The 18,324-nt window shown below is 39.5% G+C and overlaps 3 protein-coding genes and 1 pseudogene across 3 annotated transcripts; 3 read left to right on the top strand and 1 right to left on the bottom strand.

Moving 5' to 3' along the window:
• Positions 1-8,670: 8,670 nt before the first annotated feature.
• LOC135116770 (larval cuticle protein A2B-like) lies at positions 8,671-9,663 on the top strand. Its single transcript, XM_064034328.1, has 3 exons — positions 8,671-8,729; positions 8,874-9,098; positions 9,412-9,663. The coding sequence occupies exons 1-3, from the start codon at positions 8,718-8,720 to the stop codon at positions 9,661-9,663; spliced, it is 489 nt and encodes a 162-aa protein (XP_063890398.1). The 5' UTR covers positions 8,671-8,717.
• A 1,693-nt stretch (positions 9,664-11,356) lies between these two features.
• On the bottom strand, positions 11,357-12,270 carry LOC135116720 (cuticle protein 8-like). Its single transcript, XM_064034171.1, has 3 exons — positions 12,241-12,270; positions 11,757-12,152; positions 11,357-11,678 (listed from the first exon to the last, which is right to left on the bottom strand). Exons 1-3 carry the CDS (start codon positions 12,250-12,252, stop codon positions 11,433-11,435), a joined length of 654 nt encoding a protein of 217 aa, XP_063890241.1. The 5' UTR covers positions 12,253-12,270; the 3' UTR covers positions 11,357-11,432.
• Positions 12,271-12,926: 656 nt separating this feature from the next.
• Positions 12,927-13,828, top strand: LOC135116718 (cuticle protein 8-like; annotated as a pseudogene).
• Positions 13,829-15,890: 2,062 nt separating this feature from the next.
• Positions 15,891-17,279, top strand: LOC135116769 (uncharacterized). Its single transcript, XM_064034327.1, has 3 exons — positions 15,891-16,034; positions 16,278-16,444; positions 16,727-17,279. Exons 1-3 carry the CDS (start codon positions 15,891-15,893, stop codon positions 17,277-17,279), a joined length of 864 nt encoding a protein of 287 aa, XP_063890397.1.
• The last annotated feature ends 1,045 nt before the right edge of the window (positions 17,280-18,324 follow it).

Here is an 18,324-nt window from a genome sequence, read left to right as displayed (position 1 = left end):
TATACACTTTTGACTAAGTAAAGGTACAGGAAAACATCTTGAAGAAACCTGGACTTTAAACTCTGAAATCCACATAGAACCCGGTGATTAAAGCTTATTCCTTCTGTGTATGAGAAGAGGCCGCAGCGCTTACGTGGGACAGTGAAAAGGCTGTGGATGATAAAGGCTCGAGCAGACCGGATGCGTATGCGTAACCACGCGCGTAGTCACGCGCGTAGTTTAACGTAACCATGAGTTGTAATGGCCATGGAGTAGCAGCAGACAGGCCGCAGCGCGGCGTTACACGCGCGCGTCGTTGGCAATTCTAATCTGCTACGCGCGGCAACATTATTGATACCTCGAGCCTTCTCTAGATAAGGTTTGGCAATCGAGAGGTTGTGAGTTCGATCCCCACCAATCAATCAATGCAATCAATGTAATTATTTTTGTGAACATTATTGTATGCATATTTTACGGTATATGTTTTTTTTTTAATTATGTCAATTTTATTCATTAAAAAAATGCAGAATAATAAATTGAAAAGCTCTCTTCACACACGTATGCAGCTTTGACTATCCAAACTACTGCTGCCTTTAAGAGCCTTTCTAGAAAATATCAAACTTATGGTCTTCAAAATTAGAATCAGTTTCGTAGAAAAAGAAATTGGACGTACTTATGTCATTCCTGAAAATTGCTTTAGAATATCTATTTATCTCTGTCTTATTTACATATCTATCCCTTTCATTTCGTGCGTGACGTCACTGACGTGTCTTTTGTTTTATTGAACATTTGATTTGTTTACTCTTTCTTACGTATCATCTATCTCTTTCATTTCGTGCATGACGTCACTGACGTGTCTTTTGTTTCATTAAACATTTGTTTACTCTTTCTTACGTATCATCTATCTCTTTCATTTCGTGCATGACGTCATTGACGTGTGTTTTGTTTCGATTCAAATAGGTATTCTTTTATTCAATTGTTTGCCAAATATTTTCCAGGCGCTAGAGGTAGTTGAGAATGCAAAATGTGAGCATTGAATTTCGCCAACGGATTTAAATGATGAAAAGGTCAATGAATAATAATGTGGATCTTGCCGGTCAATTTTTTGGTCCATTTTTTTTACCCCGCTTCTTATAATCGTAGCGGGAATGTATTTAGTACATGATAAAAAATCACTTTAATGATTATTTTCGTAATAACTTGATAGTCTTTTGTAATGGTAACAGTAGGAATTTAATTCTTAAATAATAATAATAAAAAAAACAGTATATTTTTTTATGAAAAAAAAATGGAAGTTGGAAGTACTTGAAAACCAGCTAATTAAAGCATAAATGTACTTGTTTAAGGTAAACAATTACACATTTTTATCTTGACATTTGTTATTGATGCATTTACATAATGAAAACAAAACAAATCAGATTTTTCGCAATTACAAGACATTGTGTGACGATTTGCAGTACATTTAGATGTTGGAATTAAGAATAAGAACTATTTATTTTCCGAAAATAGGTATACAAAATAGCTGGTAATAATATTTTACAACAGTCCTGACACATTTTAAATTTGCACGCCGCCAAATTTTAAAATTAATGAATCGGGTAAAGACGGCTTCGTCATTTGTCGTCACCGTTGAGCTTTTCGTAACCAAATGAACAATAATCCATGGGTGGTAATTGTGTTTGATGAGCATTTTTCCATATAAATGTTTGTACTGTAGCCCTTAATAAAGTGAAGTGCATATCACTCTCAAATAATTACCTATATTTCGAGATATCTGTATAAAACGTCTCCGAAAATAAATATGTGGAAACTGCTTCTAACTATTTGAATTGCTCGTTGAGGGTCGATATTGTCCGACGAACTTTGTGGGATCCTTTACTCAAGGCTCATCATCCTTTGTTCATAGTCCAAAATTAGGGAATATCCGATTAGTGTTATACTTTCACATTTATAATATTAAGTTCTACCATACTATTATTAAGAAGATTATTACACCCAAAACAAAAATGTGAAAGACTGCCAAGTTCGATAATATGGGAATGCTTCGCCTATAAAAGAAGTGAGATCTGAATAAGTACCAAGTTCCATACACATACCTCAGTTAAAAATAGTTACTTTTTAATGATGCTACTTGGCAAGTTTTCATACACCTTGTTATAAACCTACTAAACGCAATGAATCAAGTATTTAATTTTCTATTATAACTTGCCAAGTAACATCATTAAAAAGTAACTATTAAATTCTTGACCGTTATTTGAAGCTTACTAGTTTGAGATAGGCACCTACGTGTTTTCCGCTTTTATCTCCGTCCTTTTCTACCCCATATCTTGCATCTCTCGCACATCGACCAGTTTCACTCCCACCAGGCAGGAGGCGACGAGTGCTCGGCGGCCACAGTTCGTCATTGGCGTCTTGTTTTCCGCCGAAGGTTGGTCTAACCAACCGCTGTAGTATTCGTTGAAAAATAAACTCAGTGCTCTCGCAGAACACAGGTGAGTTTATAATATTTTTTATACAATTTGTTAACGGTTTTACCGTTCGATATTCGATTTTGCGAAATCAAGTGTTAATATTTTGTACATCTACCCTTTTTGTCACGAGTTTCTTCCGTGTACTTTTTCAGTAATTTGTTTTCAGAATGAGTGACTTATAAAGCAAATACAGATGCGGTAAATAAAGCTACCACAGCCCGTGCACGTGACTATGGAAAAGAAAGCAAGCCCGAAGTTCCTAAGGCACCTGTGGCCCTAGTTCAATCCTGCAAGGCGTTCAACGGTTTGACAAAAAGAATGGTGTGAGGTGCGGTCCAACAGCATCTCCTTAGTTCGGACTGATCACTACCGCACTTGAAGAGGGGCTGATGGTGTCAAGAAAGCTTTTCGGCCTTGAAAGACTTGGTACGCTCCCCTCGGACTACCAGTAAGTCTGTTAGCCACCCCATGGGGTCGGCTCATTATCACGGCGTGTGATGGTTTTCGGCCTTGAAAGACTTGGTACGCTCCTCGGACTGCCAGTAAGTCTGTTAGCCACCTCCCGTAGTGGTCGGCTCACTATCTCGGCGTGTGATGCTTTTCGGCCTTGAAAGACTTGGTGCGCTCCCCTCGGACTGCCAGTAAGTCTGTTAGCCACCCCCCGTAGGGGTCGGCTCATTTTCTCGGCGTGTGATGCTTTTCGGCCTTGAAAGACTTGGTACGCTCCGCCTAGGACTGCCAGTAGGTATGTTAGCCACCCCCGGGGGTTGGCTCATTTTCACGGACCCGCGCAGGGTACCAATCTTGCATGTTGCGAGACGCAGCATCATTACAAAGTGGGGACCAGTAAGTATACTAGCCACCCCCACAGGGGTCGTTTCATTATCACGGACCCGCGCAGGGTACCAATCTTGCATTTTGCGAGTCGCAGCATCATTACAAAGCAGGGACCAGTAAGTATACTAGCCACCCCCCGCAGGGGTCGGCTCATTATCACGGACCCTCGCAGGGTACCAATCATGCATGTTGCGGGTCGTACCATCATTGCAATCTAAACTCGCAGGGTGGCTATTTGGATCGACTTTTGAAGAGTCGCCATTATAACCTTCCCTCGAAGGGAAATGGTAATCACACTCACGCTGAATGGCGTGTGACGCAAAACTCTAAAGGCTCCCTTGGGACATCACGAGTAAATTACAATAGGAACCATGTCCAACAGACGAAAGAAAGCGTCCAGGACCGCAGGCGGACTTTGATGCGTCCAACAAGGCACGTAAGTTATGACTTTCGAGGCGGGTTGCCTAACATTATATCAAGACCAATGGAAAGAAATGGGAGCTCCGCCTTTCTTGTCAAAAATAATAACTGGGTATCGGATACCATTGGCCAAAAGCCACCTTTGATAGATAATGCCAGATTTGACCAGAGAGTCCAAAGAGATGGATGTCGTCATATCCCAAATGATAAAACAAAAAGTTCTATTGATAGCTGCAAATTCTGCCAGCTTTCTTTCCAATATGTTTCTTGTGCGAAAGGCGACGGAAAGAACCGTCCAATACTCAATCTCAAGGTTCTCAACAAGTTCCTAATTACGGAACCCTTCAGTTTAATAAATGTTTTCGGGTGCTAGAGTTTCTTCAGAAAGACGAATGGCTGTGCAAGTGGATCTCGCCCAGGCTTACTTCTACCTTCCGTTAGCCGAAGGTCACAGACATGTTCTTCGACTAGTATACAGAAGAAGACTGCTTCAGATTACGTGCCTACCATTTGGCTTAAGCACGGCACCCAAGACGTTCGCCACAGTGACCAATTGGGTGGCTCAAACTTTGAAAACTCAAGGGTTACTTATAATTGTGTATCTCGATTTTCTGGTGGCTCACCAAGATATATTCGCCTACTTTGGGATCATTTGCACCACGTTTTGGATGGCAAGTGAATAAATCGCAAGCATTATCAACAAGATAATGACAAAACGCGTGACAAACAGCACGACAAACTTAGAAGACCTGCATAGCTTGATAGGACTTTCGCAAGTTTTGTTGTCCCATACGGCAGACTGCATTACCGGGCTCTCCTCATTTTCCTCAATGCAGTGTTGAACAGCAATCTATACCTACCCTATTCATGGAACCGTGAGCCAAACGGTGAACAAACCATAAAAAGGGTTCTTATAAGTCACGATTGGAGTAATGATCATATTTTATAAAATAACTACGAAAGTAATATACTGACAACATTAGAAATTATATTTTAGAACGATGTCTGTGGAACTTATGCAATCTTTTCAAACTTATTTGAAATCAAATATAATAAATGCCGTAAATTGTTTTCTTAATTTTAATTAAATATGTAGTAAATCGTTTACATGTAAAAGAACCTAGAAGTCTTGACTGTCATACATAGAACCCTACTTAATTGAAGACCACAGATACTAAGAACATTTTACATAAAAATGTGACGTTTTTGTCATCGGTCGGGTTATACCCACCATTTTGAAAAGTGTCATTCTTTGGTTACATTGTGGGCTCACGGCTCGGTGAATGGAGTATAGCAATGTTGAACCTACCAGCAGATGCCTTAGCAGATCTAAAGTGGTGGCTGGTCAGCTGCCACCAAACCTTGGATATTCATACGCCACTTCCCTGTCACCTTATAACCACGGACGCCTCCGATGTAGGATGGGGCACAACTGAACGGAACGCCCGTAATGGGTTCATGGAACAAGAGAGAAAAGGCTTTCACTGCGATCTGAAAAGATGCTTGCAGTATTAACTGGATAATCACGGCGAGTTGCTAAGGAGATCAACAGCCATTTTTCAATGCAAAAATGGGACTGTAGTGTCATATCTAAGAAATCAAGGTGGCACCCGATCAAGGAGCCTACCGAACTTGACGTACAAAGTATTCAGTTATCTCGAGCTGTATCAAATCTATCACGTCGTGAATCATACCAGCCCTATTCAACAGTCATGCAGACCATCTCGACACAAACCTCCACCGGAGGGCATCTTGTATCAGCAGTGGACCTATTTGCCTCGAAGCGAGCCCAGGGATACATAGTTGTGTACTACGTGCCCCTAGATCTGGAGGAAAGCGGGGTTCCACGATGCCCTTTTCTCAAGTTTGGACTTACCCGCTAGCATGGGTATTACCGCCACCTTACCTTATACCGTAGGTCCTCAGTCATCTCAATTCAGGAACGGGAGTTAATCTCATAGTAGTTCCTTCGGTGGCACCAGGTATTTTGGCGAGCAGATTTGAAGTCCCGATCATTAGCAGTACCCTACACACTGGTGAACCTCGAGCAGAAACCGATAGACACAGCAACGGGGATACCCCCTGCCAAGGTCAAGGAAATGGGGAGGGGGGGAGGGACAAGGAGTCTCTCCGACTGAAGTCTTCTTCAATCCACACGCAAGACTTATCAATCAGCTTGGAGTCGATGGTTAAATTGGGGCGAAAAGTATGAAATTGGATCCTATGAATCCTTGAATCCCTATTTGGACCTATACTTACCCAATTTTTTTTTTTGCGGACTTACACATAGTAAATAAACTAGCATACAATACTATTTATTAAACAAGTCAGTTATAGCTACACTATGCAATGCAGAAACCACTGGAGAGCTAGGTTCACACGTTCTAGTCGGACACATTTTAAAACCAATAGCGCTGAGCATACCTGTTCCCCGGGAAGCCGTCCATCTGGAATATTGACCAATTGGTAACCTACTTAAGTGCAGTAAACGTAGACAAGAATAATCCTTTTGCAACTTCCAGGCACACTGCTGCTCTTTCTTTTGCTAGCTTGTTTCGGAAAGGCGAGTCCATGATCTTTCCTTGCACAGACCCAGAACATTTCAAAACAACAAAGATAATTTAATCTTATGGCCAGTCTTTGGCTCTAAGACCGACAGTTCTAGTCATAGGCAGTCGGGTTGTTGTTTGATGGATAATCAGGAAAATATAAATCTAAGTCCAGTGTATTGGGTCAGAAAGACTAAAGCCTTGTTAGGAGATAGACTGACATCGGCTAATTCCTTAAATTTATTTATATCCGTTAGAGGCCAACCAAAGGCAGGCACCCGAACGATGATTGCGGGTGGATTAAGACATTGTTAAAAGAGGCAGGAATAACTACAGGAAGCTTCCACTCGGCGGTAGCGTCAAAATCTGTGTTGACAATATACCTTTGGACGATATATTAGCCAAGGGTAATTGGCGATCAGGCAATACATTTGCCCATTTTACAGAAGAGAAAGATACCCACTAAATAGAAGTAGCAAGTTATCTCGATTATTTAATTAATCCAGCTGATTAATGTCTATATTTTGTTACTATTGTTATTAAGAAGTATCGCAATATTTTTGTTAATTACTTTTAGAAAATGAAATCAATTTTGCTTTTGTTCTTGCATCTCTCTTTTAATTTTTATTACTCATCCTCCGAGCCCTTTCCCAACTATGTTGGGGTCGGCTTCCAGTCTAACAGGATGTAGCTGAGTACCAGTACCAGTTAACTTTTATTACATTAGTATTCCAGGACGCAATACATACTTACATGTGATTACTCGTGTACCTAAGTACCTATTTACATACACAATTTCATTGTGCTCTTTTGGCGTCCACTTCCACCAGGCGATAACAAACACGTCTCAAACTAGTAAGCTTCAAATAACGGTCAAGAATTTAATAGCAGCGTTTTACCTGAAATAAAACGCATATTAAATACTTACCTTATTTGAAGCTTACATTTAAATTTCTGCCTGGTGTTTTCGACTCAATGACGAACTGTGGCCGCCGAGAACACTCGTCGCCTCCTGCCTGGTGGGGAGTGAAACTGGTCGATGTGCGAGAGAGATGCAAGATATGGGGTAGAAAAGGACGGAGATAAAAGCGGAAAACACGTAGGTGCCTATCTCAAACTAGTAAGCTTCAAATAAGGTAAGTATTTAATATGCGTTTTATTTCAGGTAAAACGCTGCTATTTTTAACTGAGGTATGTGTATGGAACTTGGTACTTATTCAGATCTCACTTCTTTTATAGGCGAAGCATTCCCATATTATCGAACTTGGCAGTCTTTCACATTTTTGTTTTGGGTGGGATTTCATTTATTTTTGTAAGGTTGTTTATTTTATTTTTTTCTTATGATGAAGTTAGTTAAAGAAATGTCTCATTTATACTATCTTTTAGATTTTTTAATATGCACTATGTTTCTTACAAAGAAATGAACTAGATTAACTAAATGGATTAGATTTACCAACTGACTGACATGACATGTTATCGTATATGTTCGTGGATCAAAGTTACATATTCGTTATTTTTGAAAGTGATTCACACTTGGCCGTTTTCAGATTTTTACTTTACTTTGACTAAATACAAACCTTTGTCACGAATTTCAGATCGGTACGACCATTCGAAGATATATTATATAAATATAGATTTTAGTTCGTTTTAGTTTCTTAGGGGTATAAATTTACACCGGGTATAAAACACCTTCATTATTTTGAAACCGACTCACACTTGGCCATTTTCAGATTTTTCCCTTTACCTTGACATAAAGACCTACCTCCATGCCAAATTTCAAGTCAATACGACCATTGGAAGTGGTCTAGGTTTTTGATGAGTGAGTCAGTGAATCAGTCAGTCAGTGAGTGTATAGTAAAAATAGCGATTTTCTGACGTCAATATCTCAAGATCTACAATAGGTATATTAATGAAATTTTGTATTTTAGATAAGTGAGGGGGTCTCAACAGATACTAGAAATTTGATATGCGTAAATAAAATAGATTTTGAGTTACAGGGGGGTCGAATTTGGCCCGAAATGGTTCGTGTAATATAACCCACGGCCGGTGTGTCGCTTTTTTTGCTCGAACTTGGCGGACACACTGCCGTGTGTCTAGATTTAATTAAATGCACACATCAGCTATTGACGGAAATTACAGATATTTAGATTTTTAATTAAGTTAATTATGAAAAATTGACTACACCGGGGATCGCAGACACTCAGGTACTAATACAAATTGTCACATAGGTCATATGTAACTTGATCAGTGTTAGGCTTTACCTAAGATACGTTATGAAATATTTGGTGAATGTTTAACTTTACTTAGCTATATGTATGTTATCACGTAAGGTCGCCGGCGGGTAAGCCTGTTCTACGAGTAATGCATATGCGAATTGGCGAATAGTATAAAATCAAAATCGAATACATAAATTCTATCATTCATTGTTTGATCACAGTAGTGAAACAACCAATTATACAAAATGTTCGCTAAGGTATAAAAATAATTAATTAATTCAAGTAAAGTTATTTTGTTAATAAGACCAAGCTATCTTTGGTGAAGTTAATTAACATATATTTTAAAGTGATGTTATATCATTAAAAGAAGGCAACACAAATTAAATAATGTTGTTTCGCAGGTATTGGCTCTCTGTGGTTTGGTGGCGGTGTGCCAGGCAGGTCTGCTGCCCGCCCCAGTGCACTACTCCTCCGCCGCCGCTGTCTCCTCGCAGAACATCGTGCGTCACGACCAGCCTGCCCAACACGTGGCATACCACGCTGCCCCCGCCGCGGTCGCTTACCATGCTGCCCCTGCTCCTATTGCCTACCACGCCGCTCCCGTCGCCCGTGTTGAAGAGTTCAACGTAAGATAATTGGGCTTCAAAGACTATAAAACCACTTGACTGCGCATACAGTGCCCCGACGCTCGCCAAAAGTTAGTGATTTTGCGCGTACTATAAGGCTACGATCAGTACGATCCTTTAGTAGCGACCGTGAACTGACCAATAGTAGCCGCGGATTATGCCGCGTCCCCCCGCCCGCAGCGGTGAGTCGTGTTCTTAGAAGAAATTGGCGAGTGCGCTCTCTAGTGGTTATTTACTTTATGTTGGGCTTTCAGTAATGTTTATCTAATTTCTTACTTATAAAACAAACTAACTTTTTGATTGTTGACTGCAGGCTCACCCTCAGTACGAGTACAACTACTCAGTAGCTGACGGGCACACCGGTGACAACAAGTCCCAGCAGGAGTCCCGCGACGGCGACGTCGTGCGCGGCTCGTACTCCTTCCACGAGGCCGACGGCTCCGTCAGGACCGTGCAGTACTCCGCGGACGACCACAGCGGCTTCAACGCGGTGGTGCACAACTCGGCGCCCACAGCCGCGCCTGCGCACTCCGCGCCACTCACTACCACTGAAGCATCTCACTAGTCATGTATCGCGCTCACCAAAACCATGTTCATTAACTATTATTTATTAATGCAATATACGAATAAGTTCGATAAATATTTCAGATTTTATTTTTTTCTCCCTTACAATTCGAATAATTTGAAGATACGTAACCACCTCCATGGAAGGGAGGTAGGTAGACTGTAAAAAGGAAAGGGCCCATTAGAGGTACCTATAGCTACGAGTGTATTAGTCAACTTTGAGATGGTGAAGGCTATCACGTATCAGGAGGGATTGACACGCGATATCCGGAAACGTTCTTTAGAGTTCTTAAAAATAAATTACTAAGAAATTAATAACATTATCTTTTTTTAAATAAATTCTTCAGTAAATATTTATATGATAAGAAATTAAATGTAAAGATTATGAGTGTGATAAAAAAGTGCTTAATTAATATTTCAAGTAATAAAAAATAATACTCCTGTATTATTTCTAGACTTATGAAAAAGAAAAAACAATCAAAAGCATATTTTCTTAGATATCTAAGTAAGTACACCACCAAGACACTTAGCACTGGCCTTGAGTTAATTATTCGAAACACGGAGAACAAAATTCGAACCATGCTAAGAACAATGATGACACACTAAAAGTGTAGAATGCTGAGCAGGTAAAGTTCAAAGGAAAAATAACGACACCGATATCTTGTTTTTTATATCTTGATATTCAAACCGTATAGTTAACCGACTTCCCTTCTCTTCGGTTTTCAATTTGTTCGAATCTTTTTTTATATATGTTCACAGATTACTAAAAGGCACCTGGACCGATTTGCAATATTCTATTTTATTTGCTAAAATATACTTCTATGGTGGTCCCATAGTCATCAGGTCATGATCGTCAGATCTGATGGAAACCCTGAAAAATTGGGGACAGCTTTTGAAAGTTGTAGACCTGATTATTAACATAATGTCAGACTCTTACTAAAGATTCGAACAGAGAAAGCCCCGAGGAAAGTACTTTGTGCACTTGGAAAATGAATCTAATCTACAATGTTAAACAACGCTGAATATGCCAAAAGAAAATGTTGTGGGTAGGTAGTATATTTGTTAAGTTTAATGTTAAGACAACACTAGTTTACCCTTAATGTACTACTGTTTGTTTTCCGAAATAAAATAAATAAATAATCAATAAAAAAGGGCAAAAAAGTAGGTCTTTTTATCTTGGCCATGTGCAAATAAATGCAAAGTAGATACCAACTTATGCATCTCATAATTATTTTTATGGGCAAAATAAATTGTAGCTATAAACACAACAACAATCCTACAATCCTAGACTAGACAACCATTATTTGAGATCTATTTCGTTTGGTACAAATATTGACACACATTTCTTTTTTACACGGAACCTGACATCTATGTAGATTTGAATCTATTTTTTAACTTGGCTGTAAGTTCATCGTAATATTATGTTTTTGATGGGATGAGATCAAATAGTTTTTTTTTTCTCAAGATGACCCTTGAGCTTGCAAGTCTTCAAAACCACGAGGGTAGCAATTGGTAGCAACTAATGGTAGCTGGTAGCAATTAGGTAGGTAGCAACTCTCTAAGTATATGTATTTCGAGAGGATCGGAGAGTTGTGACAGGGATCCTGACGCAGACAAGAATTTTACTTAATCAAGTATTGTCTTTACCAGAATATTTGTCTCAAAAAATAAGATCACCAATATTGTATTTCGAACTTATTCGTATATTGCAATAAATAATAGTTAATGAACATGGTTTTGGTGAGCGCGATACATGACTAGTGAGATGCTTCAGTGGTGGTAGTAGTGCGCAGGCGCGGAGTGCGCAGGCGCGGCTGTGGGCGCCGAGTTGTGCACCACCGCGTTGAAGCCGCTGTGGTCGTCCGCGGAGTACTGCACGGTCCTGACGGAGCCGTCGGCCTCGTGGAAGGAGTACGAGCCGCGCACGACGTCGCCGTCGCGGGACTCCTGCTGGGACTTGTTGTCGCCGGTGTGCCCGTCAGCCACGGAGTAGTTGTACTCATACTGAGGGTGAGCCTGGAGTCAACAATCAAATATTTAGTTTGTTTTTACGTTAGAACTTAGATAAAAATACTTAAAATCCAATTATCTTACGTTGAACTCTTCGACACGGGCGACAGGAGCGGCGTGGTAGGCAACTTGGGCTGGGGCAGCATGGTAAGCTACAGCAGGAGCAGCCTGGTACGCGACGGGGGCAGCGACGGCTACTTGTTGAGCAGGCTGGTCGTGACGCACGATGTTTTGAGATGAAACAGCAGCAGCTGAAGAGTAACGAGCGGGAGCAGCATTGTAGGCTACGGCAGGGGCAGCTTGGTAGGCGACGGCGGGAGCAGCTTGGTAGGCGACGGGGGCGGCGACGGCCACGTGCTGGGCAGGCTGGTCGTGACGCACGATGTTCTGCGAGGACACAGCGGCGGCGGAGGAGTAGTGCACGGGGGCGGGCAGCAGACCTGCCTGGCACACCGCCACCAAACCACAGAGAGCTAAAACCTGTAAATCATATTTCTCCATTAATATCTGTTGCAATATTTGAGACATGGGAATTTTATTTAATTACAATAAATTCTGATGTCCTTACTTTTGCGAACATTTTGATAAGATTGGTTGTTTCACGAATGAGATCTTAGAATGAATGATAGATTTCATGTGATAGGTCTAGATTATATACTAGTCACCAGCTTGTACCCGTACACACATACACATATTTGTTGCAAAGCAGTCTTACAGGCGACCTTATGTCAGGTCAAAGAGTTACACGACGTACAACGTTCACTGATCCATTTCAGAACTGGCTAAGAGAAATTAACAACAATCAACTTTAACAATAAACTAGACATATTGTTTTAAAGCTTTTCAGTCTATATTCAGAAAAAAATTGATGTGCACAAAAACTATATATTTACGTACAGATAAGAGAGCAAGTTATGTTTATCGAATTTTGTTTCGCTACGTAATTTTATTTTTATTATTCCGTCGATTCGTCATTTTGAAATATAATTATGAAAAACGATATTAATCGCTCAATACATACTTGGAGTATGCAATTACATTAAATAATGGTCCCATTAATTATACTATTTGCATACTACTATGGAGCATTAAACTTTGCGACGCGACGTTTTAGTGAATGGACTGATTCGCCAAACTATGTATGTCATACAAGGCAAGGTCGCCGTGAACTCGACTGACAACTTCCACTACTTACTACAATCAGCTGATCATACTAGCATTTATCAGTATAAAAAGTAGACCAGTGTCACTACAGGCATCATTCAACCTGATCACATCAGTGAATAAACCAAAATGTTCTCCAAAGTAAGTTTAGCACTGACTTGACATACTCGAAAAGGAAACGATAAAAAAAAACATTTTGCTAATTTATTTTATTACTTTTCAGATCGTAGCTCTGTGCGCCTTCGTGGCTGCGGCCCAGGCTGGTCTCCTCGCGGCTCCCGCCCACTACTCCTCCGCCGCGGCGGTGTCCTCCCAGAGCATCGTGCGTCACGATGAGTCGGCTCCTGTGGCTAAACTAGCCATTGCCGCTCCCGTGGCTAAACTTGCCGTTGCCGCTCCCGTCGCCTACCACGCCGCCCCTGCCGTCGCCTACCACGCCGCCCCTGCCCATTACTCCTCTGCCGCCGCTGTGTCCTCCCAGAACATCGTGCGTCACGACCAGCCCGCCGTACACGCTGCCCCCGTAGCCTACCACGCCGCCCCGCCCACGTTGCCTACCACGCTCTCTGCCCCATCGCCTACCATGCCGTCCCGCCGTAGCCTACCACGCAGCCCCTGTTGCCAAGGTTGTCGCCGCTCACCAGGAAGAGATCGCCTACCCCAAGTATGAGTACACATGGTCTGCGGCCACTGCGCTCACGGTGACAACAAGTCCCAGCAGGAGTCCCGCGACGGAGATGTTGTGAAGGGCTCTTACTCCTTCCACGAAGCTGACGGTTCCATCAGGACCGTGGAGTACTCCGCTGATGACCACAATGGATTCAACGCTGTGGTGCACAACACCGCCCCCACTGCCGCCCCCGTCGTAGTCAAGGCTGCTCCCGCCCACTACTACCACCACTAAGATGTAATTACTTACCAACTAAGCAATGTTGACCAAAATGAATGTTGAATTATTTATTTAAAGAATATACGAATAAGTTCGTTGATAACTGGTTTCGTTATTTTCATGAATCAACTATAGGTAATGTTGGTGTGACCTAGAGTATTACAAACTATAGTAATACAAATGCTTCACGCATAAAAAAAACTCGCAAGACTCATTTTAACTGATTCTTATCACACAATCTTCATTAAATTTCATTTTACTTTTTTTAATAATCAGCTGGCAAATATAATATGTCGCTACATTCATCTGAACAAAAGATTCCTCGCGTCTATTGAATTTTATAGATGTCGTGAGATAGCACTAGCGTAGAAATCCTCTCTCTTTTGTGAAATTTTATATGTTTTAGAGTCAACGTAGGCTTTTTGGAATACCTTTATGACTGTAACAAATGCTCAATAAATAAAAATCCCTGTATGTATCTTAACTAAGTATAAAGGATAGACTTAATTATAACCAAACAGCTAGCCTTTAAACTGTCTCCTCAAAGAGGCCACAGCTTGCAGCAACCGTATGGGTCATGGATTAACTTTAAGTGCAAGGAGAAAATATTAAGGCCATGTCATTGCAGAGAGCCAAGAATTTGCCCCCCGGCTCTTTTGTATCTTAATGTGGCCAGTCAACTACGCAATATGTTCGAGCTAATTTTAGGCTAGCGCACAGGTAACAGGCTGACTTTTAACACGAAGTTTTTAGATACATAATTGATAATTGTACCTAACACTGAAATGTTATAGGTCCTCCTGAGTAAAAATTAAAAAAAAACTAACTTACAGTCAATAAGCATATAATTTATGGTAGAGACACTAATAAGTAGGTACTTAAGTCATTGAGAATGGTTAAATATTAAATTAATAAGCCTAATTTTCACTGACAACATAAACGTGCGTGTTTCTTAAAACTACTGCTTAATTTGAAAGTTGAACGCAAAACTGCATAGTAAACACTTGATTTAAGTAAACTAAGGCGCATGCTGCCGGTGACCTTAACCTAACATGTTATTCTAGACCTTAACCTTAGTCACTGTAGATTAACAAAATGACTTATATACTGATTCTCCCAACTATGCCAGTATCTGTAACGCGCTTTAGCGTATTATAATTAATGACTTTAAATCAGACAATTACCTATTATGAATGGAATTATTATCGTATTGAGAATGGAATGGTTGTAAAAGTTGTTACATACCGTAGCCATATTTAGCATGGAAAGTTAGATAAACTCTAAGTAGTACGACATAACATTAAAAATATTGCAAAGTTGTGACGATGTGACAGTAAGATAAAATAAATGGAATAATAACCAAAGATAGGAATAAAATTAACTCGTAACATTCATATCAAATGATCCGATTCTCCTCTACTAAAATATACCGAGAAATATGTACTCAATGCCTCCATTGATCTCACAGATTGTGATGATACGATAACAGCTGCAAAGTTCCGGGCTAGACTAATATGGATACGCCGAGAAAATGTACTGTGCAAAACATATCAAAAGACAATCATGTGATCTTCATGTTACTTTTAACCAGTATTCAGATGTGAATTATAGTTGGCTGGCAATAATTCCGTTTAAAAATCGAATGTAATTTTCCGAGCTTGGAGAAAATGATCAACTTTGTTTGGCAAGGGACAGTTCCTCTTTATTCTAACGTAAAGGTACCTAAACAATAGTATGTCAATAATACAATTTTACCGAATTTATGTAATAAGTATTGGAATAGTATAAAATGGTTTATATTTCTCTTTCTAATCAACAGTCGTCTATTACATTTTGTTAGCGGCAGTTCCAATTAAGTGCCACAATATGTTTGGGAAGGTAAAATTAAAAGATCTAAAATTTTCTATAACTTTAAATTGTGCGTTTTTCGTCAAATTTCTAATTAACGCGAGTGTTAATGCGTGATCCTAAAAATATAACATGTATTAGGAACAAAACCGCCCGACATAACAGTGTGCTCCGAAATTTTCAAATAAAAATTAAATTAAAAATCCATTAATTGTAAAACTACGATTAATGAATCATAAATAAGTTTAAAACCGATTATTTTAATGCCTTCATAACGTTTAATATAAAACTTTCAGGTTTTATTATCGATTTGCTTCATGGGATTCAGCCAAGCAGTGTTAATTCACGATTCTGATGGCCACAAGAAAGACTACAATTTACAAACTCCTCATGGATGGCAAACAGTAAAAGTGTATTACCCGCCTAACTCCCAGGCATTCGGATACAAATACGAGCCTTACGTAAGTAAAACTTCCTTCTCAAGGACCAAATTACTTGAAATATGCAGAGAAAGGGACATTGATACGGTTTCATATTTCTGCTCAAGCATGTACTTGTACTCATTAGAATTTGTAATTACAAAACCAATATCGATCTCGAGTTACTTAACGGAATGTCATATTGACAGCACGGTGCTTAGCAATATTATTAACACTTGATTAATTAATGAAATTGTGACTGTTGACTATTATGTTAATTTGCAGACGTACCCTAAATATGAGTTCGAATATTCCGTGTCGGATAAGAAGACTGGTGATCACAAGCATCATCATGAGACACGTGATGGGGACCGAGTTCGTGGCGAGTACAGCCTTGTGGAGTCAGACGGCTCGCTGCGGAAGGTGCAGTACCAGGCCGATGATCACAACGGGTAATTAAACAATCTACCTGCTTACCATGACCCTGGTGTCGACCGTGAGCTTAAATTGTTCAACACGTTTTTTATCTCATTTATGAAATTTTTGCAATGATTTTGCTAAAAATATGAATATTTAATGTCGTTTCACATAATTAAATTATGTTCGACTAAACAAATTCGATGAGGAATTTTAACTAAAGATTATCTCGCAATCCATTTGTCACTTATCAAGCACACGATATCTAAATCCTGAAAATGCGTAACACTTACATAATATTTGTTTTCATTTTTCAGATTCAACGCTGTAGTGAGCAAAACTGTCAACAAGCATGGTGATCATGCCGTTTCAATAACTGATCACACCAGGTTCTTCTACCCTATTGGACACGGGATTAAAATCAATCACTACTTCCCCGGCAATAACTATCATTATCAAAAAAACGAACAAAATGAAAGTGAAGAGAGCAAATTGGTTAATGAAGAGAAAGACACTAAAGCTGGTAAAACAAATGAAGAACCGAAAATGCTTGTAATTGATTCAGGAGATAAAGTTGTATTAGTTGAACCAGAACAAAAAACAGAAGTAGTTCCATCACAGAAACCTGAAGCAGTCGAAACAGTTCAAGTAGTTCCAGCCATAGTTTCAGTAGTTCCCGAAAAATCGGTCACTGACCAAATGAATAATGAGGTCACATTACCAGAAGTTGTTGAAAATAAAGACATTAATCCTTCAAAAGATTTGCCTTCGAAGCTTGACGATCAAACTGCGGAGAAAGACGACCAACACTTAGATTCTGAAGTAGCATCCTCTTATTACCATTCCAAAATATATTATGTAAGTTACTAATTAATGCACTCCTATATTGTAACTCTTCTTGTTAATTAGTTTAGTAAGCTTATAAGTCATACTTAAGTAACAGACTGTTGATTTAATGTTATTAACCTGTTTGAGCCCATGAAGTAAACTTTAATAAAATGTTATTAATGTAAATGTATGTCTTATTTTCGCGACACCAACACCACCTTTTCCTTCGAAGAACTTTCTATCTAAGAGGTATACGTAAAGTTTCTTGGATACACTATAAGATGGCAGCACTGACTACGTAGCATTGGTTGTTTAACACCTCTCACAGATGGCTCTACGTTTTATCAAGGAAATCAATATTTAATCAATTTTGTTGTATGAATATTAAAGAACATTTTATGAATGCATAGTTTCATATTAATGTTAATTTTAGTCATAATAAATTTACAAAAGACCTACGGTGACCCAAAGGTTAATTGGACTGCGCTACTTTTACCCTGATTCAAACTCCGGGGAAAATATGTTGTTTGTTATAATTTATAAATACATGTGTCTTTTGTATCTTTTTCTATATGAAAAGAAAGAAACTGTACTGGTGTGACAAATATAGTCCAATTTACTCTGAGACGAATGAACAATCTAATGCTTCAAAAATAAAGTAGCCCTGTTATAGCAGTTGTTACTTAACTAGAATGTAAGATATCCCTCATACACCTATGTACATTCTTATACATATGTACAGTTGTACATTGCAGATATTATGCAGAACTCAAAAAACCAAACACTTAATTCCCACCACATTGACTCTGACAAAAACCCGTCGAAGTGAAGCTATAAATTAAAATTGCGACATCGAAATCTTTCGGACAGCCATTGAATCTTAAAAAAACGAGCCTCGCAAGGAATGAAGAGATGCATCATTTATCTCACAGTATGAATGTGATTCTGCCTACTTTATAAGACCTTAAAATGAATTCTCTTTTAATTTGGAGTCCCAGATTTGAGTTTATGCAAGACGTTGCACAGACTACTTACGCATGAGGCTGACAATGCTTTGCATGTTATAATGACTGTTTCACAAAAGTAA

This window comes from Helicoverpa armigera, chromosome 4 (assembly GCF_030705265.1).
Source record: "Helicoverpa armigera isolate CAAS_96S chromosome 4, ASM3070526v1, whole genome shotgun sequence".
Lineage (NCBI taxonomy): Eukaryota > Metazoa > Arthropoda > Insecta > Lepidoptera > Noctuidae > Helicoverpa > Helicoverpa armigera.
The sequence above is the reverse complement of the archived record's forward strand: the minus strand, read 5'-3'. Positions and strand labels throughout refer to the sequence as shown.

Excerpts from the sequence above, each read along its gene's own strand:
- LOC135116770 (XM_064034328.1), top strand. Across the intron at positions 9,099-9,411 it reads CCCGTGTTGAAGAGTTCAAC|GCTCACCCTCAGTACGAGTA; the intron begins GTAAGATAATTG and ends TGTTGACTGCAG.
- LOC135116720 (XM_064034171.1), bottom strand. Across the intron at positions 11,679-11,756 it reads CCCGTGTCGAAGAGTTCAAC|GCTCACCCTCAGTATGAGTA; the intron begins GTAAGATAATTG and ends TGTTGACTCCAG.
- LOC135116769 (XM_064034327.1), top strand. The coding sequence starts at position 15,891 with ATGGGATTCAGCCAAGCAGTGTTAATTCACGATTCTGATGGCCACAAG. Across the intron at positions 16,035-16,277 it reads GATACAAATACGAGCCTTAC|ACGTACCCTAAATATGAGTT; the intron begins GTAAGTAAAACT and ends GTTAATTTGCAG. Across the intron at positions 16,445-16,726 it reads CAGGCCGATGATCACAACGG|ATTCAACGCTGTAGTGAGCA; the intron begins GTAATTAAACAA and ends TTCATTTTTCAG.